The 27,044-nt window shown below is 39.9% G+C and overlaps 2 protein-coding genes and 1 long non-coding RNA gene across 3 annotated transcripts; all 3 read left to right on the plus strand.

Annotated features, from left to right (window-relative positions):
- Positions 1-3,980: 3,980 nt before the first annotated feature.
- On the plus strand, positions 3,981-6,324 carry LOC118231323. Its single transcript, XR_004766038.1, has 4 exons — positions 3,981-4,069; positions 4,924-5,090; positions 5,376-5,543; positions 5,813-6,324. It is a non-coding gene; the product is annotated as an uncharacterized LOC118231323 (long non-coding RNA).
- Positions 6,325-10,412: 4,088 nt separating this feature from the next.
- Positions 10,413-20,279, plus strand: LOC118231389 (probable polypeptide N-acetylgalactosaminyltransferase 8). The gene is made up of 11 exons (XM_035425146.1): positions 10,413-10,661; positions 13,066-13,309; positions 14,164-14,330; positions 15,140-15,323; positions 15,501-15,698; positions 16,074-16,188; positions 16,348-16,533; positions 16,708-16,845; positions 17,257-17,352; positions 18,976-19,143; positions 19,413-20,279. Exons 1-11 carry the CDS (start codon positions 10,466-10,468, stop codon positions 19,545-19,547), a joined length of 1,827 nt encoding a protein of 608 aa, XP_035281037.1. The 5' UTR covers positions 10,413-10,465; the 3' UTR covers positions 19,548-20,279.
- Positions 20,280-23,892: 3,613 nt separating this feature from the next.
- ribc2 (RIB43A domain with coiled-coils 2) lies at positions 23,893-26,795 on the plus strand. The gene is made up of 7 exons (XM_035425200.1): positions 23,893-24,148; positions 24,367-24,448; positions 24,649-24,960; positions 25,267-25,385; positions 25,536-25,757; positions 25,865-26,031; positions 26,331-26,795. The coding sequence occupies exons 1-7, from the start codon at positions 23,897-23,899 to the stop codon at positions 26,410-26,412; spliced, it is 1,236 nt and encodes a 411-aa protein (XP_035281091.1). The 5' UTR covers positions 23,893-23,896; the 3' UTR covers positions 26,413-26,795.
- The last annotated feature ends 249 nt before the right edge of the window (positions 26,796-27,044 follow it).

A 27,044-nucleotide genomic window follows, 5' to 3' on the forward strand; every position in this document is an offset into this window, starting at 1 on the left:
GCTACTTTCGATAACAACTTTTGTTGGGAGGACACTGCTGTAACGTCTTTCTTGATTGGAAGGATGGAAGACTTGAAGTGGTAGAAGGCTGCACAAAAGAAAGCGTGGACAAATACTATGCAATCTCCATAGGCAAACATTGACAGGATGGTTTGTATTGAAGAACTCAGTGACTTTCAATGGAGCACAGTTATAGTCAGTTCGTCAAATTTCTGCCCTGCTAGAACTGCCCCAGTCTACTGTAAGTGCTGTTATTGTGAAGTGAAATTGTCTACGAGCAACAGCAGCTTGGCTGTGAAGCGGTAGGCCACACTAGCTCACAGAACAGGACCGCCGAGTGCTCAAGTTTGTAGTGCGTAGAAATCGTCTGTCCTCGATTGCTACACTCACTACAGAGTTCCAGGCTACCACTGGAAGCAACGTCAGCACAAGAATTGTTCGTCGGGAGCTTCATGAAATGGGTTTCCATTGCTGAGCAGCTGCAGACAAGCCTAAGGTGTTTGTGGGCGTGTCACCTATTTTTGACAGACAGTTGTGTTTGTTAAATGTTGACCGGGTTTAATATCGTGTTTCATATTCATTGTCCTGTCTGAATAAAATCATTTTTGCAGTAACCTAGATCTGAAATATGTTAGTCTGCTGCCTAACTAGGCTGTTTAATGTCTAGCTAGTGAGTAACAACCAACAACAAAAACATTGTCTGGCTAATTAGCCAGATGCCTTCAAAGCTATATCTGGTCAGCTAGCTAGGTGGCTGGTAGAAACGAACAACTAGCAACTAAAACATTAGGAAGATTTGTTTTGTTTGTTATTGTTTGTTGTTACTCACTATAGCTAGATATTGGACAGCCTAGCTAGGCAGCTTATTAACATTTTTCAGAGCTAGGTTACTGCAAAAATGATTTGTATTCAGACTGCATTTAAGAGACCGACAAGAGCAGTTAAGACAGTGGTTCTCAGAATCGGCCCTGGGGGCTCCTTGCGTATATTGGCTTTTCTCCATTGGTTTTGATAATAAAAATGAAAGTCTAATAATAATTAGAAATTCAATGTAGGCTACATTATTTTTGTCTTCATGCACCAGGTGGAAAACTTGCTGTACAAAGTGCGTTGTCATATTTACACGCCTGCAGATCAGTTTGGGATTGGGATGGCAGGTATGCCATCCTGCCAAGTTACGCCTTGGCGGGGGCATGCCCCATACCTATACAGCACCGAGAGTTTGGCACTTTTCAGGGTTCCCCACAGAAATAACCACAACAGCCACAGACACTCAGCCCTTAAAAACATTAAATTCTGTACATTCTGACTCCATTTCAACAGACAGATTTCATAAAAAACTTCACATGTCCACACAATAAAGCCCCAAACTAAGGGGATTTTGCGTTTTCTCCTCCTTCTTCTTCTCTTTCTTCTTCTTCTCATTCTTATTTTTCCTGCCGCCTATCCCACTAATAACATGTCTCCCCATTGGACATTTTACCGACACCCGCCAAATCTTCACCTACACGACCCAATGAAAAACTCGCATACACACGCAAAATACCCATACCTTTTCACTCTGAAACATTTTCAGTACAAACAGCTAGTCCGCCTGTGGCCTAGTGGGTAAGGTTACAGTCTTGGAAACACAAGGTCGTAGGTTCAAGCCCAGCTAGGAGGGCCTTTCTTTAAAGGAGTACCATGGTGATTTTCACACTTTCTCGGTTTTATGTGTGCTATTTGCACAAGATGCATTGAAGAAACACAATGAGTAAAGTATTAAATATGTCCGTTCTGCATTTTTGGAGAAATATGCGTTTCAAATGTATCGTCCTATTTTCAACCGGTTGAGAAAGTTGTCAACTTGGTGCGTCACGAACACAGTAACCACTCCCCTTTCCACGCCCCGTAAACCCATGGATAAGTCCAGAACCATAGTTTGCGCCGCTGGCTTACAGGCAAGACAATGCAAATATTTGACTAACGTTAGGTTCACTTAAATTAGAGTGCCTTCTAAGGACTATTAGATTATTTCTGGTTATATTAATTTAGCTAGCTAGCTAACGTTAGCTAGCTAGGTAGTTTGCTTTCATAAGGCAATGTTATCGATAACGTTAGTTAGCTAGTTTGCTTTTATGAGGACGTTATAGTTGTGCTTTTATCTTAACTTGGCTAGCTAGATAGCAAAAATTATAATTGGATATAAGTCAACGTCTTTACCTTAGCTATCTATCGGTACTTCATATACTACTATACTACTATACTCCTTTAACCTTTTACCCTCACTAATAATTGTCTACTACTTCTCAATTATTGCTTTTGCACCATATCTACCAGCCGTTCCCCGAACGTATACACTGTATTATGACGTACCGTCTGCACGTTCAATTGTTAACCGGCTACAATATTGCAAAGCCATTTGGATTCAACGGGAGCTCTTCTGCGCTTACTCGCCTGTGTTCTTCTTTAAAACCACGGACAGGTTTGCTAATGATATTTCACGCATTGCATAGCTATGTCATGGTGCTGCCCCTAACAAAGTGACAGACTGGTAAACCTCCGGTTGAACGATTGAATCCCGCCTCGTCCTCAGGCAGATAATTTCCTCTTTTACACTAACGTTCTCTTACGCTTATATTTGCTTTACCAAAACTCACTCATGGCCACCCCTATGCATTTCATGACGGCAAATGTATTCCTTTTATTAAAAAGTTACATCAGTTCACCGCTGTGCCATTTCTACTAACTACATTTCTTCACTTGGCTACCGTACAAAACTTTCTTATCAGCAAACGCCACGTTTCTACATTCATGTTACCTCGCCCTGTTCTCTATCTAGCCACATACAAACAATTACTACGTATGTACGTTCTGCAACTCCCCATTAAAACATTACATTTAAAATCATGATTCACTCATAATTATAACTACTAGTACTGAACATGAAAAAAACACAGGAGTGCAATAGATTTCACACGTTACTTAACCCCCCACTATAACGGTTAACACTACATAGCGACTGTTATATATACCGTTCGATAAGGAATATAAGCTCGCTCATGGTCACTCCATTTATTTCGCACTATACTCCGTGATCATGTCAACCTTCACCTACATGCCCATTCTGCTAAAAACATATTGTTTCAACTACGGAATTTCGTAATTTCATCCTAATTTCTCTCACACTGTTGTTATTTTCTCATATGCAAAGCCTGCTGGGACATATGCGTCTGCTCCTATTCTGCACTATCATGTTTTCCGGTTCTAGTTTAGCAAAACAGCGAAGAGGATTCCTACCTGCAGATAAGCCTATCAAAATGCCTTATAAACCTTACAAACACTAAAAGTGCATCTCCGCGAAATAGCAGGACAGAAGGCTACACAAGTTGAGACCTAGGGAGTTATAATTCTACGGGCTTTCTGATTCTTTTGTCAGTCAAGGCTCGTTGGATGGACGTCAAATCCGTGAGTACATACACTGGCCATATTTCATATGCGTTTCTGATACGCCACTTTGTCACAGCCACTGTTTTACATATATAGCAAAACGAAACTGCTAAACAGTACACGCTCATCAGACTGTACAAATTCACACAAGGATAGCCATAATCCACAACCGTTTCTTACAGGGTCACTTCGCATTTCTCACTCTCATAATAAAACGCTTTGCAAAAAGAAATGATATCTCATAAAAAACACGTTTTCAACATACAAAAATGCCAAGTTACTCAAAAGTATTGATATCAAAATGACGCCAAGTTACGGTACTACAAACAATATAGGCTATCTTGCCTCACCGAGATGACATAAGATGTATTTCAAAACAATGCTACCCAATATTTCCTCAATTCTTTCAAGTCACTTGGCCCTGTGTTTTGTAATCTTACCATTGTACAATATCATGCAAACTTTGTGTCAGATCAAAGAGTCAAATATTTCGAATTGCCTCATGGAACACATTGAAATTAACGTACAAAACTGCTGCTGAGTAACTACAGGAAGAGCTGTATCAGAAATATGGGTACAATGCCTTCCTGAGTAACAAGCTGCCCCTGAATAGGCAGATCCCAGACACCAGAGATAAGAGGTAATGATCACAAATGCACAAAATTAAGCTGCCCTCACTCATCATGGATAATAAATGCAGTCAGGTGCTACACTGCACATGATGAATTTTGTGTATCTAGGAAAAAGGATTATGCATTTTAATTGCACATGTAATAATTCTACCTGTTCCCACCCACTGTCAACAATACAGAATCAGTTCACTATAACATCACTTTCGCAGCTAATTTAGTTGTGATGACAATGTTTTTTTAAACACTTTGTAGTGTGAAAAAAAACATTGGTTATTTGTATTGTATTTTGGGAAAATCAGCTGGTAGTAAAGTCCATGAGCAGATATTAAGTGTTTATCAAAAAGTGCAAAATGGTGAATAATCCAATTTTACACCCTTTATGGATACTTGAGGTAAATTTGTTCCTGCAAGGAAAGGAACCCATAAGATTCGTGAACCCCATAGGTTTTGTATGTCAAGTGGGTCAAAAATTTTCAAAGTTTGCATTTTCAGTTGTTCGCTACAGCACCGACATTTGGCTAACCATATGGTCAGGATGAGTGCTTGGCTTGCTTTCCAGAACATGCCAAGTTCTGGAAACATTTTTTGAAAAAGTGGCAGAAAGAAAAAAAACTTTAAATTACTTGACCATGAGTGAAAATGATGATTAATTCAGAATGATTTTTTGTGTACACTCTAAAAATTATTGTATAATGAGATTTCATATTTCTTTAATTTGATAAATATTCCTATATTTAATTGGCCTATTTAGGTTATAGTTATGTGACCAGTGTTTTACCCTCACGTGAAGGAAATAGCCAGCCGAAAAAGTAAATCTATACACATGTAAAAATTATTATCATTTTCCATTAAACCCCCTCAGATGCTTGGAGAGAAAATACCCAAAGGACCTCCCCACTATCAGTGTGGTGCTGATCTACCTGGATGAAGCCCTGTCCATCATCAAAAGAGCCATCCGCAGTATCATAGACAAGACACCTGCTCACCTGCTCAAGGAGATTATACTGGTAGATGATCACAGTTCTAATGGTAAGATGCTAAATGTAAAGCCACAACTATTAATACTATTATTATTATTATTATTATTATTATTATACGTCATCAGCCATTTTTACAATACTTCCGCCTGTTATTTGTGCAATCCTCCCTTAAGTGCATATGCCCTGTGCACCTGTTTGATACATAAAGCGCATGTTTCTGGGGTACAATGTGTCATATCTGCACCTGGAACTAGTTGCAAAAGGCTCAGTAAATCTGGCTCATAGTTTTAAGCTAGAGAGTAATGTAAATTAACATGTTGGTCTTTTCATACAGCGCTGCTACTACCTCACAAGTGGACAGGTTTACATTGGGGGCATAAAATCTCACACATACAATAGAAATCGATGCCTGGTGGATACTGGCACAGAAAGTACTCCATCACTCTATGACTGTAAAGTGGCCAAGGAAAAAGGATTCCACATGTACTGGGACTTCAAACAGGTGATTATGCCGGTTATCTCAATAACAATTTGGATTATTTATTCATTGTGACTCATGCAATCATATATATTGTACATTTGAAGTTGTAGCCTACATATTAGTTTGACAATACAATGCTTATCAAGATGACTCCTGGTACCAATGAATATGCATTGGCTTGACCAAAACAGTCATGTCAGTCAAATGTTTGACTTAATGCACTGTTCATACAGTTTCCTCATGGGCAGTTCCTCTGTGTATTAAGACAATATTATTGGAATCTTTTACAGGGACAGGGCATAAGGAACAGAGAAACAAATAAATGTCTTGAGATTGCTGTTGGAGAAGATACCTACTATCATCTTGTCATTCAAGAGTGTAGTGGCCAACACTGGACAATACAGCATGCTATTAAGGAATTCTGAAGAATTCTGTTTGACATACCTGGCAAGGATGAAACAAACCAAAAGACGCCCATTTAAGCCCAAAGGAGTCAACCTCACCCCATCCTCAGAAGTGAAGTGGCAGCATTATAAATGTAATTTTAATCAAGGCAGTAGAACATTGGCTTCAAACCAGTCCAATGGCTCTGGTGCACAGCCCCTTACACTGAGAAATATTGTTCATGCTTTCAGGCCCATAGCATTGACTTGTCACTAATGAAAGTAATACCTGCAGTACAGGGACCAGAGGACAATTAAGGTTTCGATAGACTTTAGTGATCAATGAACTGTGACAAGGGACACAAATAAATAAATATGTCAGAGACCACCCTTTTTTATTTACTTTCCAGGTAAAAAAAGCCATTAAGTGCAAGTTAAATTTATTTTCAATGTCAGCCAATAATAGAGAAAATAAATATTTCATACAAAATTACACAAAAACCCCCACAACTATGTACAATATCAAATCTTTCAGTATTTACTGCCTTTATTACAGTTTCTTGTGATGAATCACACTTCACTATCTGGCAGTCTGACGGACAAATCTGAGTTTGACGAATGTCAGGATAACGCTACCTGCTCGAATGTATAGTGCCAACTGTGAAGTTTGGTGGAGGAATAATGGTCTGAGGCTGTTTTTCATAGTTAGGGCTAGGCCCCGTAGTTCCAGTGAGGAGTTAATACACCATACATGACATTCTAGAGAAATGTGTGCTTCCAACTTTGTGGCAACAAAAAGGAATGCCCTTTTGTGTTTCAGCATGACTATGCCCTTGTGCACAAAGCAAGGTCCATAAATAAATGATTGCCGAGTTTGGTATGGAAGAACTTGAATGCCCTGCACAAAACTCTGACCACAACCTCATCAAACACATTTGGAATTAATTGGAACACTGACTGAGAGCCAGGCCTCATCGCCCAACATCAGTGCCTGACCTCACTAATGCTCTTGTGGCTGAATGAAAGTGAATCCCCACGGCCATGTTCCAAAATCCAGTGGAAAGCCTTCCCAGAAGAGTGGAGGCTGTTATGGCAGCAAAGGGGGGACCAAATCCATATTAATACCCATGGTTTTAGAATGAGCTGTTCAACAAGCACATATGGGTATGATGCATTGGAAAAAACATTAAGCAAGACATTTCAAGACATTAAGCAAAAACACTCTCACCTGTTGAGTTAAATGGAACAGTATTGCTTGTGGCCTCAGTAAGTAAGTCTTCATTAAATAATCATGCATTTCTTGTCCTCCCTCCCCACTTGTATTTGATGGAACAACAAGTATGCAGTATTTAAGTCAAATCCATTTCATTTGCCACATGTCAAACGCAACAGTGTCTTCAATAAAATGCTCATATACAGCACAAATACAGCTACTCAGTGGAAGTGTGTCAATAAAACAAGAAAAATAAACTTTTTTTAAATAGCAATACTCATACATGCTCTTTTTGGCTTGACTTTAAGTCTGCATTTTTCCCCTGTAAGCGTGCCCAGTCCACAAAAATGATTAAAGAGTGCTGCCACCTTGGTTCATTACATATATACAGTATACATACATACATATGTGTGTGTGTACAGATTTTAATGTTATTGTCTTTGTTGACCCTCATCTAGTTCACCTGTAAAATAACACTCAGTTATTATACAGAACCACCAATATATATATTGAGAAAAAAAACTTCCACTTCCACTGTGTTTGAGCTACTGTTACTTTGCTTCAGTAATATTTAGAAGAAGAAAAAACGAACAAATACCCAAGGGTAACCTTTCAGAAGAGACCAAGATTATGCCTGTGGTCAAAAGGGTTCAAGAATGGTAACCATTTTATTTTTGGTAAGTTATTTCCAAGCTTCTGTCAAAAAAGTCGGTACTACAGAAGGGGTTAAACAATTCCCTTTTTACCAGTCTCCATTGTCGGCCATTGCTTGTTGTCACGTGGTGTCATAGCTCTGACATCTTTTTAGACTTAAAAATTTTAAGTTGGCACAGCTGGCATTTCGTGCGCCAAATTTAAACGGTGACGTAACCACACCCAAACCGCACAAACTTGTCACATGTTGGGCGGGTTTTGGAGTCATTAGTGTCATGAGTTTTTAAGTGGGACATTATATTGAGTTGGCAGGTATAACTTACGACTTAGCGGGGCATGCCTCGTACTTATAGAGCACCAAGAGATTGGCACTTTTCAGGGTTTCCTACAGAAATGGCTACAGAATCTCTCAGCCCTTAAGAACATTAACTTTTGTGCCTTCTGACCTCATGTAAACACACAAAATTCAGATACAACTTTCAGGTCCGCACAATAAAGCCCCAAACTTGCATCTTCCTTCTTTTTCGTCTTCTTATTCTTTTTTGTTTTACATGATGTCATCATCACAAATGCTCCAGTCCCACAATCAATAATTCTCCCCACTGGACGTTTAGCTACACCTGCCAATAATCTGATCAAAGTAGTAAATTGCAGGATTTTCCCCATGGGGGGAATATTATAATATTGAATCTTACATGCCTATCCAGACATGTTTGCCCCATTAATGTACTTTATGTTTGTGGGTCAGATAAAGTATGGCCAAATAAGTAAAACAGAATTCATTATTTATTGTAGACTAGGCCTTCAGTCCATCCAAGTGAAATATGGAGAACGACAGCACTATGGAACTTGAGCTCTTTGGCCTGAAGTGGGCTGTTGTGGATAAATGCAGAGGGTATCTGATATAGGTTTACCGTTTTTACTGATAACCGCCCTTGAGCCACTTTAAGATTGCAAAGCTTGGTGCTGTAGAGTAGTGATGGGTGTCTTGAAAGAATTTAGGAAGCGTTGGGGAGCAGCATTGCTTTGGAATACATCATGTTTAATTTGTGTTAGCTAAGATAGCCAATATGGTTTATTGCAACTTGGCAAAATGTTTGTAACTGTACTTTTAATGGCAGGCCTTGATTTTGCAAGTGTTAATGACTTACAGTGCTTTGTACAGTATGTGTGAGTAACTTGGCATTTTTTGTACGTTGAAAACGTGTTTTTGTTCAGATGATTGACACAGACCGTATTGACACACAGCTTTCAGAAGAGACCAGGATTATGCCTGTGTTCAAAAGGGTTCAAGAATAATAACCATTTTATTTTTGGTATGTTATTTTCAGGCTTGTGTCAAAAAAGGCTGTGCTACAGAAGGGATTAAACAATTCCCTTTTTACCAGTCTTCATTTTCAGCCATTGCTTGTAGTTACGTGGTGTTGTAGCTGTGCCGTCTTCGCCAAGATTTTAAGTTGGCACAGCCGGCATTTTGTGCACTAAATTTAGACCGTGATGTAACTACACCCAAACCACAAAAGCAACTTCATAACTTACCATAAAGTGAGTTGTGGCAAGCAAGTTAATTAGTTGAACACATTTAACATGAAACACTGAACTAACTTAAAAATTCAAACATGTTGATAAGTACAATTAATTTCTTAGACAAATATTAAACACCATTTAAATTGCCCAAGGTCTCCCCAAAAGGACATAACATGTAGATGGTTTTCAACACAATCTAATGTCCCTAATAGCCAAATCTGAAGCCCTCTCCATGACCTCCTTGGGTACCAACCCTCTTGCTTTCTCTATAGATGGAATTCTGTAAACATATAACAGCAAAAAAGCACATTGTTATAGCAACTCAGAGGGGGCATTATTGTAACAGCAGTTACATTTGTACAGATGGGGACACTGTTTTTTTGGTCACCTGGCAAACAATTCCTGCTAAAACTGACTCATAAAATCTTACTGATTTTTTCAAGGACAGGTGACTGCTTAAAATCATGCATAATTAGATTTATCAGGAATAAAAATAAATATTGTTTCCAAAAATTACTTCTGGAACAGATGTTTGCTTACCTTGCTAAAAAAGAATTGCTCTGTACTTTTACTAGCATGTGGTAGAGGACTAAATTGCACATGTACAAACCTGAAAAGGCTACTGTAGCAGAAGTGCACAATATGCTTATTGGCTGCGATACATTCATGATGTGTTACCTTTATACCGACTCTACCCTAATATATGTTACTCCACCCACCAGGTGATACTCTGCCCAAGATCCAGGCCGCAGCAAAGACCCACTTCCTAAAGTGGCTGGGAGTGTATATCCTATCACTTACCTTCTGTGATCATATATTTGGTACATTACCCGAAACCCAATACAAAAAAACATGCACTGCCTCCTTGTGGCTAAACTCAAAACAAAGAAAGACAAAAAATGGCACCTACAAGAATCATATAACCATGGCTATATTCCAAACTGTATACTTGTGTTCTATATTGTTTAATAGATTGATTTAGACAGAACAGAAGTATACAGGTGGGAACACAGCCATAGTATGATTCACAACCCAAGGTGCAAGGAACCAATCAAGGAAACCCTAAGTCTAGGCAGGTACGCCTCCTTGATGTTGGAACTGTGGGAGGCACCAGACACTGTACAGCACACACATAAGCATATGCACATGCATGCATACACACAAGGATGATAAGGGCTCGTTTTCTCCGAGGGGCAGTCACTGTACTGGTGGCCACTACAACCATGTTCTGCATAGTGACTATTAAGAATGAGGTGGGCTCCCTTGCAGACAGCCTGCGGCACGCTTATCAGAACAACACCGCATGGAGTCGGGAGACACTGAGGAGGCTGGAACAGATGGAGACTCAGATCAACAATCTGGGTGAGTTCCCCATATGTAGCTCCTCGGTGCCCTGAACTCCCCTGCCCTCCACAGGGCAAGCAGGGATAGGAGTTTCCAGGGCTCCTCTCTCCAGGTGTATCTATGAAACTTTCAGATGTACCTCGCAGCATGTTAGTTCTTACCCCAACCTCAGGGTTAATGTAACATTTCACTCTCGGTACTTTTGGTCAGATTGCAAGTGAATGGCATGTTCCAAAAAATGTCATTGTGGTAAGGGATGTAGGTTGTTTGTATTAAAAATGATTCATCTATCTCAAGTGATATTTTCAAAACTGAGCCAAATATGAAAACAGTTATTAAAAAATATTTTAAAAGTTATTTCCACACTCTCCCCTACATGTCAGTGCTGGCCATGACTGTCAAAGAATTATAAATTAGAAAACAACAGGGTGAGTAGCAGTAAGGCTGCTAACGTTAGCTAGCTCAGCTTCTTCAACAAACGTTACACCTGTTGTAACGTCAGCTAGAGTGAGAGCACCTATTATCAACACACTTCGTTCGACAGACAGGAAAACAAACTGATTTTCAACTGATAAATATGAAAAAATAGGCGAAATATCGGTAACAAACTGTACCTAGTTATGTAGGAAAAATGTTATCGTTATCCTCCAGTGGTTATTTTTTTAAAAGTAGTTTCGCGATTTTTTTATGTAGCCTACCGGCAAATAACTCAGAGGTGGTCCAGCGCTATATTTGGGTTGCTAAGGGGACGTGTATCGACCACCCCATATAAATGAATGGAACCTGACATAAATTCGCTAGCATACTGTCTTGCGTATTTGAGGTTAATATGAGAAAGTGTGGTCGCTATCAGCATGTCTAGAAATCCGTACATATTCACTGTTGTAAACCAATTCGCAGGATGCAAAATAACCATTAGGAAAGCAGTTTGAGATTATAAAGCAACGTCTGTGCCATTGGATTTAATGGGTTCCGAGCGTGTTGCTTGTCTTAAAGTTGATATAGTAAATAAGGCTATAAGTTTAGTTATTATTCTGTACGGATGCATAAAGCCCACAGCACCTGATTAAGTTCTTCTGTTCCATAACTGTCAAAGTCTTCAGATTTTTTTTCTCCATTAGCTTCATTTTCAAACACTCTCACAGCCCATGCTGTGCTCTTTTTTGTAACTTTCGCCGCAATTAGCTTTGTGTGTCTTTTAACCTTTCTTACTTCTTCTGCGCCATTTTATTATTTCTGGTGACAGTTCAGCCTCAAACAAAGAATCTGAAGTTTGTGCTCTCCAAATAAGTAAAAATCACGATGAAACAAATTTTACATTGTGTTCTTGTGAAGATATTAGCGATATAAGCCTATGCGACTGGAACTAACTAATTGCGGCTGGAATCAGAATTTTTGTTTTGATTATGACTCCGCCTTATGACTTTGTTTGCCTGCGGCAGGAACCCATTAGCTGGGCAATTTAGACAGTTCCTGTACAGGCAGGCTCCCAGAAGGTGTCCGTTTTGTTTTTGTTGTATTGGTTTTTTCTTATCTTATCCTCTCACACACACCCAGAAATTCCTACCTGGCCTGTCAACAACAAAAGTATTTTTTTCTAGTCCATTTCCGTCGGTTTATTCCAATTGTTTATTTTCACTCCTTGAGTGGGAAAAAATGAACACACCGAAGAACTACCGCGAGGTGCTGGGTCACAGGAACATATAGGAAAAGAAATGACTTGCCCACTCCAAAAAAATTTATTTATATAGTCGTAAGCACAGTTAACGTTTAGATCACATCGGTGCCAAGAATCGTATGGTGCCATTTTTGTAATAAAAGTCACAAATCAACATAATGGATTCACAGATCTGTAAATGGGGTTTCACACATCTGTAGAATGGATTGACAAATCTGTAAATGGTTTCGCAAATCTGTAGATTGTATTCACAAATCTGTAAATGTGAAAATGCATACAATAACAGTTTCAAACTTGAGCAAAGACAATTCAGTAGTTACATCCCCTATAATCAACTATTGCAAAGCTAACTCAGCAATTACAAACTGTCAAATCAACCTCTTACTACCTCTGGACTACCACTAAAAATGTTGAACATGTACTGCATGGGCTGCTCCAGAAATGGAAAAAGTAAATATTTTTGTCAGGACAGAAAAGTGACTATTCCATTCAATAGTCCTATATCATCAAGCTGTCAAAAAAGATGCAAATCTTAAATATACAGTACAACAGGTTAGTTTTCTTTCATATAATGGTAGTGAAATTAAAACCACCAGCAGTATATTAATTTTAAACATCTCGGTGGGTAACTGGAATCATTAAAAAAAATTTTTTTTAAATTCTCCAATTTAATTTATACTACAATATGATGTATTAGTTAATTTTGCATCTATGGTTAATTGTTCATTTGCGTTTTGTCCACAGTGCAATCCATTAAAATAACTGATGGTGGAAAAGGCCAAAATAACGAGGAGTCAGCAGTGCAGTTGGAGAAGAAGGTGGTGAAGAAACTGTATCCAAATTCAGCCCTCTTCACAAAGTGGGGGGAGGAGCTCTCGGAGGAGGAGCAGAAGGAGGCAGAAGAGCTGTATCAGAAATATGGGTACAACGCCTTCCTGAGTAACAAGCTGCCCCTGAATAGGCAGATCCCAGACACCAGAGATAAGAGGTAATGATCACAAATGCACAAAATTAAGCTGCCCACACTCATCATGGATAATAAATGCAGTCAGGTGCTACAATGCACATGATGAATTTTGTGTATCTAGGAAAAAGGATTATGCATTTTAATTGCACATGTAATAATTCTACCTGTTCCCACCCACTGTCAACAATACAGAATCAGTTCACCATAACATCACTTTTGCAGCTAATTTAGTTGTGATGACAATGTTTTTTTAAACACTTTGTAGTGTGAAAAAAAACATTGGTTATTTGTATTGTATTTTGGGAAAATCAGCTGGTAGTAAAGTCCATGAGCATATATTAAGTGTTTATCAAAAAGTGCAAAATGGTGAATAATCCAATTTTACACCCTTTATGGATACTTGAGGTAAATTTGTTCCTGCAAGGTAAGGAACCCATAAGATTCGTGAACCCCATAGGTTTTGTATGTCAAGTGGGTCAAAAATTTTCAAAGTCTGCATTTTCAGTTGTTCGCTACAGCACCAACATTTGGCTAACCATATGGTCAGGATGAGTGCTTGGCTTGCTTTCCAGAACATGCCAAGTTCTGGAAACATTTTTTGAAAAAGTGGCAGAAAGAAAAAAAACTTTAAATTACTTGACCATGAGTGAAAATGATGATTAATTCAGAATGATTTTTTGTGTACACTCTAAAAATGATTGTATAATGAGATTTCATATTTCTTTAATTTTATAAATATTCCTATATTTAATTGGCCTATTTAGGTTATAGTTATGTGACCAGTGTTTTACCCTCACGTGAAGGAAATAGCCAGCCGAAAAAGTAAATCTATACACATGTAAAAATTATTATCATTTTCCATTAAACCCCCTCAGATGCTTGGAGAGAAAATACCCAAAGGACCTCCCCACTATCAGTGTGGTGCTGATCTACCTGGATGAAGCCCTGTCCATCATCAAAAGAGCCATCCGCAGTATCATAGACAAGACACCTGCTCACCTGCTCAAGGAGATTATACTGGTAGATGATCACAGTTCTAATGGTAAGATGCTAAATGTAAAGCCAAAACTACTAATACTATTATTATTATTGTTATTATTATTATTATTATTATTATTATTATTATTATTATTATTATTATTATTATACAATTAAGATAATACAGCACCACATCTGGGTTGGGAGTTATATTGTATGAAAATAATAAATCACAGGCTTTCATGAGTAACTCTCAGTGCCGACTGTGGCCGGTAGCTCCACAGGGATGCACAATTGGCTTTGTGTTGCCCGAGGGATATGGGAGGACTTTAGTCAGCAGAGATAGCAGTGTTTAGTTGCTCGAGCAACCCCTGCAAAATTGTTTGGATTCCTGTGGTCAAAGTATGACTGGGAGTGGTATTGGCACCATGTCACAGAATTATTCAATTCAATTCAATTCAATTTATTGTCATTATACCATTCCAGTATAACAAAAAGTTTTGTTCGCCAGTCTCTCTGGTGCAACTAGACACAAAAACACAAAGACAAAACAAAATAAGTTAATAAAAATAAAATAGAAAAGAGTTTTAAAAAATTAAAAGTTATGTATAAAAAGTGCAAGTCGTCATACATAGTCAATTATGAATCACAAGATAGAAATACTTCTCATGAAACTGGACTCAATCATCAATCATCTTTCCATCTAAAGATATATTATTGTAAATATAATGTTATATATATATATATATATATATATATATATATAAACAAACTAATAATTTCCCCCCAGTTGTTCTGGCCCGTAACATGATTTTTCATTACTGAATACACTGGCTGTTCAGCTAATGAAGAGGTCAAATTTATCCACTGCAGAGGATCTGAAGGACAAGCTGGATGCCTACATCAGCCTCATCCATGAGGAGCGGCCAGGCCTGGTGAAGAAGGTGAACCACAAGGAGCAGATGGGACTGACGCAGGCCCGCATCTCAGGGTGGAGGGCTGCAACAGGAGATGTGGTGGCCATCTTAGATGCTCATATTGAGGTCCATGTGGAATGGTAGGTTCAGACACAGCAGGTCCAGGCTTTCACCAGTCATAGCTAAGACAGGTGAATATATATATATATATAATAAAATACCCTAAAGGGCAAGTACACAGCAGGACACAAATGTAAGATATTTCTGAGCCTTATGTATACTTGAATAGGCATTGCTTTCTGAATGTGTATCCGCAGGGCAGAGCCACTCCTGGCACGAATTAAGGAGAACCGGACAGTGGTGCTGACCCCCGTGTTTGACAGGGTGAATTTTGACGACATGAAGGTTATACGATATTTGCCGGCAGCGGATGCTTTTGACTGGGCTCTGTGGTGCATGTATGAGTCCTTCAGACCTGAGTGGTACAAGCTCAATGATGAGTCACAACCAGGAAAGTACGTGACCAGGCCATTAATGTGACCTCACACACACACATGCACGTATACACACACACACAAAGAAAAGTCCAAAACACATGGTCGTAAACACACACTCTCATAATCTTGAATTTACATTCAACAAGCCATTGGGGCCTCATGGTGCATGAACATAAACTTCTATTTTGATTTAAAACATTTTACGTTACCATGGAATTGTGCATAAAATTTATGATCATATATTTTGACATTTAAAGCAATTTCAATTTTACTCATCCATATGGTCATTGTAGGTACAATATATGTTGTATATTACTCAGTTGATGTCCTAGTGAAGATGTTATAGGAATACAGATACTGACGTACCACTGCTCACTCTCTCCTCTTTGCTAGGAGTCCCTCCATCATGGGTATTCTAGTGGTTGACAGACTTTTCTTTGGGGAAATTGGAGTGCTGGACGGTGGGATGAAAATCTATGGCGGAGAAAATGTAGAGCTGGGAATTCGAGTAAGTGAAACTTTTGCCATTTACACAGTTTATGTTTAATGCGTTTCCTGAGATCACATGAATATTTGCAATGTGCATGGGTTATAATTTGTGGGAGACGAGTACTGTGCCAGTCAGAAAAAACCTTCTGAGCTCTACCTTGTCTGGACCCTGCCCCAGGTGTGGCTGTGTGGGGGCAGCATAGAGGTAGTGCCATGCTCCAGGATTGCCCACATTGAGAGGGCCCACAAACCCTACCTGCCCGACTATGGCGTCGTCATGCAGAGAAATGCCCTCAGGGTGGCTGAGGTCTGGATGGATGAGTACAAGGACAATGTCAAAATCGCCTGGAACCTTCCATTAAAGGTGTGCCCCTGGTACCACGACATTTAATATATTACACAAGTGTTCTGTCAGGGTGAAACTGTTCATGTTCACAAGTGTGTAGCACTCCACATCAGGTTCCTATCAACTGATTCCTTCCTACTCTTTCAATACATTCCATTTACCTCAGTTTTCTGTTACCCTGTTTCCCATCAGGATCATGGGATTGACATTGGGGATGTGTCAGAGAGAAAGCAACTCAGAGAGAAGCTGCAGTGTAAACCCTTCCAGTGGTATATGGACAATGTTTATCCACAGCTGGACCACTGGAATGACCTAGTGGCCTATGGCGTTGTGAGTAACTTCTTTTTACACTGTTGACCGTATCTGAAATATGCACTCAGTTTTTATCCTTGAGAGTACCTTCAGTATAAAATGGAAAGATACACATTTTTATTTGGCACCTAAAGTTTCAGATGGCATTTTCTCACTTATTCTAACAATATGCAAGACTAGATGCTCCACTTTTTCCAGTGTGAATAAAAACTTGGACACAGCCTAAAGAGGATTCTGCCCTGATTTTGCCAAGATGGAACAGTTATTCCTAATATACCCTAACAAACCAAATGGTTAAGACAGCCAGGTTCTTGACAGCACAGGGATTGGAAAGCACTGTAAATCATTCCCCCAAAGTAATTGCATTTTGAATGAAAATTTAAAACTTTAAAAATGAATTATTTTCATTCTTGTCTTTAAACCGAGCAGCTGATTAATGACCTTAAGAAGGATCTGTGTATTGACCAAGGACCTGTTCCTGGAAGTAAACCGATTCTTTATGGATGTAACTTCTTTGTTCCTCAGGTTAGTAAAATCTCTCAATGTGTTGCCTTTAATATGTAGGCATACAGGGACAGATGTATGTACATAAAACTCACCAGGAAAAATGCGGCCTGGCAAGGATAGGTTGGTGTGTACGCAGTCTGCATGAAATTGACGTCTTATTTACTAAGGCCACAGCTAATTACGCAATCATAAAATGGCACTGCCTACTAATCACATTTTCCAAATGAAGCGTAGCTAAGAGGCACAGATAAAAATAAATGTTTGTTCACTGCATTGAATATTGTGATTTGGTATGGGGAATTTGATGTAGCCTATCTACTGGTACTTCCTAAGAGTGTATCCAGCACTGCAGGACAAAATGCAGTATCTGATCATTTTGTTGTGGTGGCAGTCGATTGAAATGATCCATATGCACAAGAGTGTGATACTGCAAGGATTATGATTATTGCTGGGATGGAATGGGAATGTTCAGTGGGCGGTTCTGTCATCTTTTATTTCTCCCAGAAGTGTAATTACGTCACAGAAGACGCAGGTACCATTGATTCCATGCTTTTGTCTCTTCTTTAGGTAGCTCTGTCTTTCCCTGTTTTTCATGCTTATCGTGATATTTTTTGTTTTTGGAATTTTTGGATAGTAACTATAACGTAGCTTTCAATTAGTTGCTGCAATCAAATGTTTGACGGCCCCTGTCAACAGTCTTGATGCTGAGCGGTCCTTGTCCTGTAGCTAAGTGTTGTCAGTGACAACAAGTGCTCCATCAAAGACTCAAACCTCACAATGTAGGCTACAACATGTACCAAATCTTTAAAGAAATAAAAACAACCACACAGTAACTCGGTTTTTGTATTATTTTTGTAATGCAACTTGAGCATGCTGTGTTTCTAAAAATGTGCTGTTAAAGGCAAAAGCATGCTATTTCCATGATGGTCAAAAACAATTAAATGCACCACCCTATCAATGCATTAACTCATATGTCCTTTGCTAGCAGAAACTGCCCACTGATTTCTTTGAAACTTTGAGCACTCTGTTACTGTTGCTACAGTTGTGCATGCTATTTCAATCATTTCCCACCGCTGTGCATGAGATCTACTGGTAATGTTTCTTAAAACACTCCACGACTTCAGTCTCTTTTTTCAATTTTCAACTTTGCCGAGACTGCTCCGTAACTTTTGCCAACATTTTCCATGACAAGCACTCAGCCTTTATTATTGCATGGCTGGTTAATCTGTACTATTTGATGATTTCATGCTCAGGGAGTTAGAATAGTGAGATTTTTGTTGCAAGATTTTCTCAGTGCATCTTTGAGGCCTATACCTGTGTCTTGCTTGTGACTTGATTTACGCCTGCTCTTTAGAGGTGGAGAAATTTCACACAAACATCGGCCATTGTTAATTGCGTGAACGCTAGTAAATTTAATGGAATACATCATCAGCCATTTTTACAATACTTCCGCCTGTTATTTGTGCAATCCTCCCTTAAATGCATGTGCCCTGTGTACCTGTTTCATACATAAAGCGCATGTTTCTGGGGTACAATGTGTCATATCTGCACCTGGAACTAGTTGCAAAAGGCTCAGTAAATCTGGCTCATAGTTTTAAGCTAGAGAATAATGTAATTTAACATGTTGTTCTTTTCATACAGCGCTGCTACTACCTCACAAATGGACAGATTTACATTGGGGGCATAAAATCTCACACATACAATAGAAATCGATGCCTGGTGGATACTGGCACAGAAAGTACTCCATCACTCAATGACTGTAAAGTGGCCAAGGAAAAAGGATTCCACATGTACTGGGACTTCAAACAGGTGATTATGCCGGTTATCTCAATAACAATTTGGATTATTTATTCATTGTGACTCATGCAATCATATATATTGTACATTTGAAGTTGTAGCCTACATATTAGTTTGACAATATAATGCTTATCAAGATGACTCCTTGTACCAATGCATATGCATTGGCTTGACCAAAACAGTCATGTCAGTCAAATGTTTGACTTAATGCACTGTTCATACAGTTTCCTCATGGGCAGTTCCTCTGTGTATTAAGACAATATTATTGGAATCTTTTACAGGGACAGGGCATAAGGAACAGAGAAACAAATAAATGTCTTGAGATTGCTGTTGGAGAAGATACCTACTATCATCTTGTCATTCAAGAGTGTAGTGGCCAACACTGGAAAATACAGCATGTGATTAAGGAATTCTGAGGAAGCATACCATTAAGCCCATTCATCTCCTCCCTGCAAGTGAAATGGCAGCATTGTATCCCTCGCAACCCTGCCCAGGATAAGCAGATATAGGAAATGGATGGATGGATATAGGCTACTGCACTGTGGGGGCTGAGTTAAGAGGTGTTTTTATTATATGTACTGTAGGGTATCATAGTTGGCTATACAAAACGGAAAAACAGCAGTAGATAGGGCAACCGAATATTTCAGCAAATCAATATAAATATTGTCATTAAAATATCAATTAAACCTTAAATAAACATATTGCACACTAAAAATCCTCACGTGGACTTTTAATGAGACTTTTTCGACTTGACTTTGAAATTCACATTTTGATGTAATTTATGCTACATAGCATCTTAACACTCAGATTGTTTAGAATCATCGACAGTTGTATCCTTGATGAGACCAACAATGTTGAAAACACCACTTTGCAACTGCTGCTGAAATATCTACAGACTGTGGTGCAAGGATTCTCGGAATAAACACTTTCATGTGATGCTTTCACTTTAAAAATAATAATAATCAATCGGTGTGTGTCATGGGGCTACTCCCGGGCCCTGAATTATGAGACTTCCACGTCAACCTACTTACTGTACACACCTTGATTATCTATTGTTTTACATTTTGCTGGCAGTTAGCAGTGTCTGTAAATTGCTCTGCATGTATGTGATGGCTGTTGCGTTAATATATTTGTTTTAGTTTCCAGTTGCTACAGAGTTTTTGTTATGCCTATCGACAATAACCAGTGTCAATCTAGCATTTTCATCCAAATTATCACTGTGCACAGAACACAAACACATTTATACATTTTAGGTGCTCCATAACAAATAACTATTGCAACTTATATTTTCTTAGATTGATTTATTGACTCTGTGTCTTAAAAAATGTGAATTGAATTGTTTATTAATGTCACCGCTACCACACATTTGTCCCTGTTTAGACCTGGAACTGTCAAACTGAATGCAGGACATTCACTGAGGGGTTCCCAGGGGAATGTGCCAAGGGTGGGATACTTGGAGGGGTGATTCAGTTTAATTTAAGGATATAGACTGATTTTAGTACCTTTGAACTACAAATAGATTTTTTTTTTTTTTTTTTAAACATTGTGTTTTTTAAACATCCTCCCTGTTCTACTAAGGGCATAAACTAATGGGCAGAGCCTACGGTTTTGCAGATTAGTTTTTTCATTTATTTTCTTAATTTTTTCCTTAGTTTTTGTTGTGAGTGCATGTATTTTGTTGCTTCCCCCACCCCCCCCCCCCCCACCCCCCCTTTTTCTTCATTTTTATTTCCTCCGTCACACACTGTAAATTCACTGCACCCTATGGGGCCCACAGCCATGGATAAAACACCGGGTGACTGTGAACGGCTCAAAGTCTTATTATATTCCATTCTCAAGGATGACACTGAAGGTGGATTCGTGCAGACATCGGTCGCCTGGGTGGAATGCTCAAAGGTACATGTACAGCGATACATCGGTTCTGAGCAGGCAACTCTGTCACAGCCTCATGCTCATGCATTCGCTGGGGTGCTTGTGTAAGCAGGTGCGCGCTCTGTGTCCTACAGTAGAAACGTGTGTATGAAATAAGAATGAAAAGCATTTTTATGTTGTTCTGTGGGGCTCAGAAAAAAAACTGAAATATGAAAGGGAGTGTCGTAACATGACGTGCATTACCGCAACAATGGAAAACACAAAGAAGCTTTTACGTATTTCATCTAATGCATCCTGGAACAAAAATACACTGCACTCTAATTATAGAAACCATTCATTAATTATTCTGCTCATGGTAAAATAATTTACTTGAAGACCGTATGCTTAACATATGAGCACTATATACTGTATGTATATAATATGAATTTATGAGAGCATTTGATTGACAGATAATAGTTATGAGACATATTAAGGTATATTCCATCTCCTTGTGATGTGTTTATGCAGTAAAGCTCTTTGACTGGTATGTATAGGCAGACAAAACAATAGTTTCAACTATTTTTTTTAAAGAAGGCATTTCACATCTACCTAAATACCCAAAATCCTTGACTACAACCATGGAAAAAAGGCCACAGGCTAAAGAATCTCTGAAGTGAAATGTCAGCCTCTTATGTTTGTACACAGCAATGCATGTTTGACTAGGGTTAACTTAGATAAAAACAGAATGGAAAAAATAGCTACACCCTACTAAAATCTCTCAAGTGATATATCATGTTACCATATATCTGTTTGTATGCAACAAAGCATGCTTGACTAGTTTGGCTTGGCAGAGAATGCTAGAGGTCATTTCGCAAAAGGTTGCTTTTCAAAATATGTGACCAGACTCTTCCTATGGGGAAAAAGAGCCACACCCTACTAAAGGAGTTCCTACCAGTTCAGTTCAGAGCAGGATTTCCAAGCTTGTAGCAGTTCAAGTAAGGCCAATAAATAAATCAATCTTTATATTTAAAAAACAGAAAAGGTGTCCTATCAATATAACATTTGGCGACATGGACTGGAGGACTGTGATAGTCACATACAGAAAAATACATGAGGTTAATCTAGAGATGGATAATTGGCAACAATATTTGGAATGGCTCGGGTTCTATTTTGAGACTAACGAGATAAGAGATGAAAAGAAGAAAGCTATATTTCTGAGTACATGTGGAAGTAAAGTTTATGGTATATTAAGAGACTTGTGTCAGCCAGGGAAGCCGTCAGACAAGATAAATACCTACATGGAGCAGACGAAGGGAAACAAAGTCGACTTCATGGTCCCAAAAGTTGTCTGTCTGGGATACAAGGATGACTGTCATGGAGTGCATGTTGTTGCAGATAAAGTGACAGCTACAAAGGAGGCAACCAGACCCAGGGACCAGGCACAACTGAAAGCTTTTCTGGGGATGTTTGAATTACTATTACTGGATTCTACCGAACATGGCAAACACCACTGCATAATCTCCTTCGGAAGGAGACACAATGGAAATGAACTGAGGGGGAAGAGCTGACTTTCCAGAGAGCCAATGACAGTTTACAATCAAAACAGCTGCAGGAACACTTTGATGAGAGAACACAACTTGTTTATCTTGCAATGTGTTGCCCTATGGAACGGGAGCAGTGCTTTCACACAAGATGGAGGATGGCTCAGAAAGGCCTCAGCCTATGGATATCAGCTGACACATTTTAGGTCAGAAACATACGCACATCCTCCAGCGAGATCGCCTGACATCGTTCTGTCCTCCCATACTCGGCCGCATTTTCTATTTTTAAAACGATGTTTCTTAAATCTATATCGATCATATATTTTGGAAATTCCCGCACAGCAATAATTAACGTGTCATCCTTAACAAAACTATGTGGAATGGGGAAATACAATTTTAAATCGGAGACAGTTTTCACGATGGATCTTAATCTTATTCGTTATCGCCCATCCCATGCCCGTTATGATATTCATCCTTCCAGTCGCTCTACTGGATTTACTTGCATCGCCAGCTATCCCAGCAGGCTTGCGGACGCGAAAAAGTTAATCGTCAGTCAATCGTCTCAAAACAATTTTAAGCTATTAAAATACACCGTTGAGTACAATTTCCTACTTGGCATGATAATAATAACATGCTATGATTGCAGAGACAGATGTGTAAACCCAGGGTTAATTATTATTAGCCTATTATTATTATTTATTTATTTTTGCTTAAATGTCATCTTTCCCGGCTCCGATCAATGGAATGCTTTGTGGTCGGAATCAGGTCCTTCCAGAAGTTCCGTGGGAACTTCAGACATCTTTGTCTGGAATGCAGCATAGGTTCAGCGTCCAAGTTCACCAGACGTAGAGAATCAGTCCTGTTTAGCCCCATCGCACTGGAAGTTCAGTTTAAAAAATAAATAAATAAATAAAATATTTTAAAAAACATGTATACCCAAAATTCAAAAACAAGTGGTCGTGTGAATGAGAGGATCTGCGAATATTAGAACTGAGTACTTTTCAGAGCCTGAGAGAAATAAAGATCACATACTTTCGAGTCAAATAATCTCATTGCGTCTGTCGTAGGGATTGAGTGCATTTACTGGTGATAGGGGACGCTCGACAAGAAAGTGTATCAAGTCTTCTGTGTTGTGTAGTATCTTTGGTATTGGGACTGACTGTAGTTGTAGTTTCAATATTGTTAGCTAGCAACTTACATGTTTAAAGCACATAACGGGTTCAAAATTCACGTTTGAGATATCAGTGGGTGTACTTTATGTCTTAGAACAAAACTTGATTCTCTCTTTCGCTTTTGTTGGCCACAGGCCTTATTTTATTCAGAAATTGAAATCCCTATAGAAAAAAAGCATTGCAAATCTGCAGCGGGAAGCCATGCGAAATAAACTTCCGGGCTGGCGTCACCACTGGCGAAAAGGATGCGCATCAGGTATCCTAGCAACGGTATGTTTGCGGTGTCCTTGTTCAATTGCATTTTCTGTCATAATAACGTTTCTGCGTGCAGTTAAAATGAACAAAGTAGTATTACAGTCTGACCGCATTGCTGCTGCAAGCCTAGAGAAACGGCGGACCAGAGAGCTTCAACGAAAAGAAAGGATTTTCAACGAAAGAGTCCGAACGATTGGAGTAAATAGCCTACATGCTATTCCTACTTTGGCTATCCTTGCTATAACTAATTATCTAATGTTAACTTGGTTAATGTGAGCCAGCCAGCCGCCTTAGTTAACCTACTAAATCGAACAAAGGTGGGATGTAACAAAAGACCGGTTAGTTAAGAGATGTTAATACTTTCGCCTTTACTACTTCAAGTACTTTAACTGTGATTCCATGTGTTTTCCCCCTAGGTTGATATAGATGCTCTAGATTTCCAAGTGAAGGAAAGAAGAGATAGAGAAGATCAAGAGGCAGAAATTCTGAATGCATATGGTTAGTAATTTGCTCTTTTGAGACAAAATCTATAGATTTTTAAATAAAATTAATCTTTTTATATAATGAACCTGATATACTGACTGAGTATCCTTGTAGCCTGGAAAATTGAGAATAAATTCCACATCTGAAAGCACCAAAATAAAATGTATTTGTTTTTCCACAACTGAACAGATGTGTGATTTGACTCTCACTCTCAGCCACAGATCTTTTGTGCCATGATCGGGCAGCTTGTGTCCTGGAGAGCAGAGAGTCCAGGGACAGGCGGCGCCTGGAGGAGACCGTGCAGCATTTCCGGCAGGTCTTCCAGCAGCCCACAAGCCGGTGGGAGTTCGACCTGAACGACCCCGACCTGCTGAAGAAGCAGGAAGGGGGTCAGGTGCTGCAGGGGCTGGCAGGAGAGGACCCGGACTGGAAGGACCGAGTAAAGAGGCAGCAGGAACAGCTCAGAGAGTGGTCCTTACAACAGCAGCGTGAGCTGGAGCTAGCCAGGCAGCAACAAAGACAAACAGGTACAGGCTTTGCTTCCATGTTCCTTGGACTATCTAGTCGCTCTGTCTGAGCGGTTTCATGTATATAATACGTGGTTGCATGTTGTGCGCGTAACAAAGTCAGCACTGGGGCAAGAGGTAAATCATAAAAGCAGACAGATTCTTCTCATAATTCAGTGCTCCAAAGGGAAATGTATTGACAAAAGACATTTCAAACAGGTAGCTCTTTTTCTGGTAATGGGCAAATATGACCTGTGATATGTAGACGTAAGAACGTCTCATTGGTCTGAAGCGTTCTGCCTCGGCCTGCATTCATGTTATCTGCAGATCAGCAATATGACCAGAGCAGAGTTGCCCTGGACAGCAGAACCATTGAGCTGCAGAAGATCCAGGAGCAGAGGCAGAGAGCCTTAGCTGTCGCAACAAAGGACTTCAACTTGACAAAGGTGAGATACAGGTTTCTGTTGCTCTTGCTTACCCGTGCTAGAGAGTCCAACTTACACGTCTGTACTCTATGTCTGTCTGCGCCTGTGTGTGTCATACTGTGCCTGCTGAAAGCTGGTGGTCTTGAGCAAGCGGTCAATCCGTGTCCCTAGGCGGTGGAGGTGGCAGAGCAGCGGCAAAGGCAGTGGCAGCAGGAGGAAGAGGACAACATCGTGGAGATCCAGAACCAGCTGCAGACGCTTGAGCTGAACCAGGGGCCGGAGGGGAGTGCCAGCGTGCTGGGCCTGGCCCGTCTGTGGCTCAACAAGGGCCTGACCGCTGAGCACCAAAAGCACATTATCGAATTCCAGCTGCAGCAGGCGGAGGAAAAGAGGGTAAGCTCGCGTTACACTTCAGGCCCCTTAGACGGGAGCTGACCTGGGCGCGTAACGACGGCGGCCTGTGTGTGTGTGTGCGTGTGTGTGTGTGTGTGTGTCCGCAGAGGGCCAGCATGGCGCAGCGGCAGCGGGAGCTTCAGCTGGAACAGAGCCGCGTGGCCTCGGCTCGAACCGCGCTGTTGCTGGAGAGGCAGCAGGCCCGCACCACCAGGCGGCTGCGCCGCGACATGGGCAACACTAACGCTCAGCTGGCCGAGGCCCAGCTCCAACAGTGAGTCCCACGTTCAGTCCCGCGCTCACCGCCTCCACGTAGCCTCCTTCCCTCTGTGTGTGACAGTGGTGCAAAGACAATGTCACAAATACACAGGCTGGTACAAACCATTTTCCCCCGTCACCCAACCAGTTCCACTGAACATTGTCGTTGTTGAAACACCGCACTAGGCAGACTTGGTTCTCCACAAATTACTTATCATGACCAATCACACAACATTGCCACACAACCCTGGGATGCTAACTGGCGAAAGGTTCGAAGCCCTAGAAGTGACAGAAAAATTCTCTCTTGTTTTTCAGGAAAAAGTACCTTGAGAAAACTCTGAACTCCAATGCTCCTGACGAACGCTACTTCACCCAGTTTAACACCAGCAGCCGATAAAAACAACTTTCAGTGGCTACAATCTACAGTATGCCTCTACACTGCACCTGCTATCAGGAAGAATTCTGTATGGACATTATGTGGATGTAATATGTGAAGCAGGGATCAGGCCTAAGACATAATCGACTGTATTTTGGGTTATCTCAAGCTTTGTCGTATTATGAGGGTTTCTAAATGAAATATAAATATAATGAAATAAAAAACAGCTGAACTACTCATTGATTCCAGTAATACTGGGCCGCTTGGGGTATATTTTAACATAATAAAAACCGCTGTCTTGCTGAGCCTAACGGCAGGTAAAGCTGGATCTGGATGGATTTATCGGAACAGTAGGACAGCCAAGTGGGTTTGAATGAAAATAAAAATTTCTTCTCCCAATACAATCACACAAAACTTGTAGTTCTTCATTTTCTCCTTTCATGTGCAAACTTGCGGGAAATAAACCCACCAATAGATGGCAACCTCTGGAGTAGAAGAAGAATATACTGGGTGCTCTGTGGTAAACAAGAGTATGACAAAAAATATACATAGTAGGTGCTCTTAGAACATAGGGAACAAACGCATTAAGAATGATAAGTTTAACTTTACCCTTCCCTGCTCTCCTCATTGGATTACTACATGAGTGCCTAGAA

Source organism: Anguilla anguilla, chromosome 7, assembly GCF_013347855.1.
Source record: "Anguilla anguilla isolate fAngAng1 chromosome 7, fAngAng1.pri, whole genome shotgun sequence".
NCBI lineage: Eukaryota > Metazoa > Chordata > Actinopteri > Anguilliformes > Anguillidae > Anguilla > Anguilla anguilla.

Bases quoted from the DNA above. Each gene is read 5' to 3' on its own strand.
- LOC118231389 (XM_035425146.1), top strand. From the start codon at position 10,466: ATGATAAGGGCTCGTTTTCTCCGAGGGGCAGTCACTGTACTGGTGGCC. The intron at 15,324-15,500 runs GTAGGTTCAGAC...GTGTATCCGCAG, and splicing joins ATTGAGGTCCATGTGGAATG to GGCAGAGCCACTCCTGGCAC. The intron at 16,846-17,256 runs GTGAGTAACTTC...TAAACCGAGCAG, and splicing joins ACCTAGTGGCCTATGGCGTT to CTGATTAATGACCTTAAGAA.
- ribc2 (XM_035425200.1), top strand. From the start codon at position 23,897: ATGCGAAATAAACTTCCGGGCTGGCGTCACCACTGGCGAAAAGGATGC. The intron at 24,449-24,648 runs GTTAGTAATTTG...TCTCACTCTCAG, and splicing joins AGAAATTCTGAATGCATATG to CCACAGATCTTTTGTGCCAT. The intron at 25,758-25,864 runs GTAAGCTCGCGT...GTGTGTCCGCAG, and splicing joins AGCAGGCGGAGGAAAAGAGG to AGGGCCAGCATGGCGCAGCG.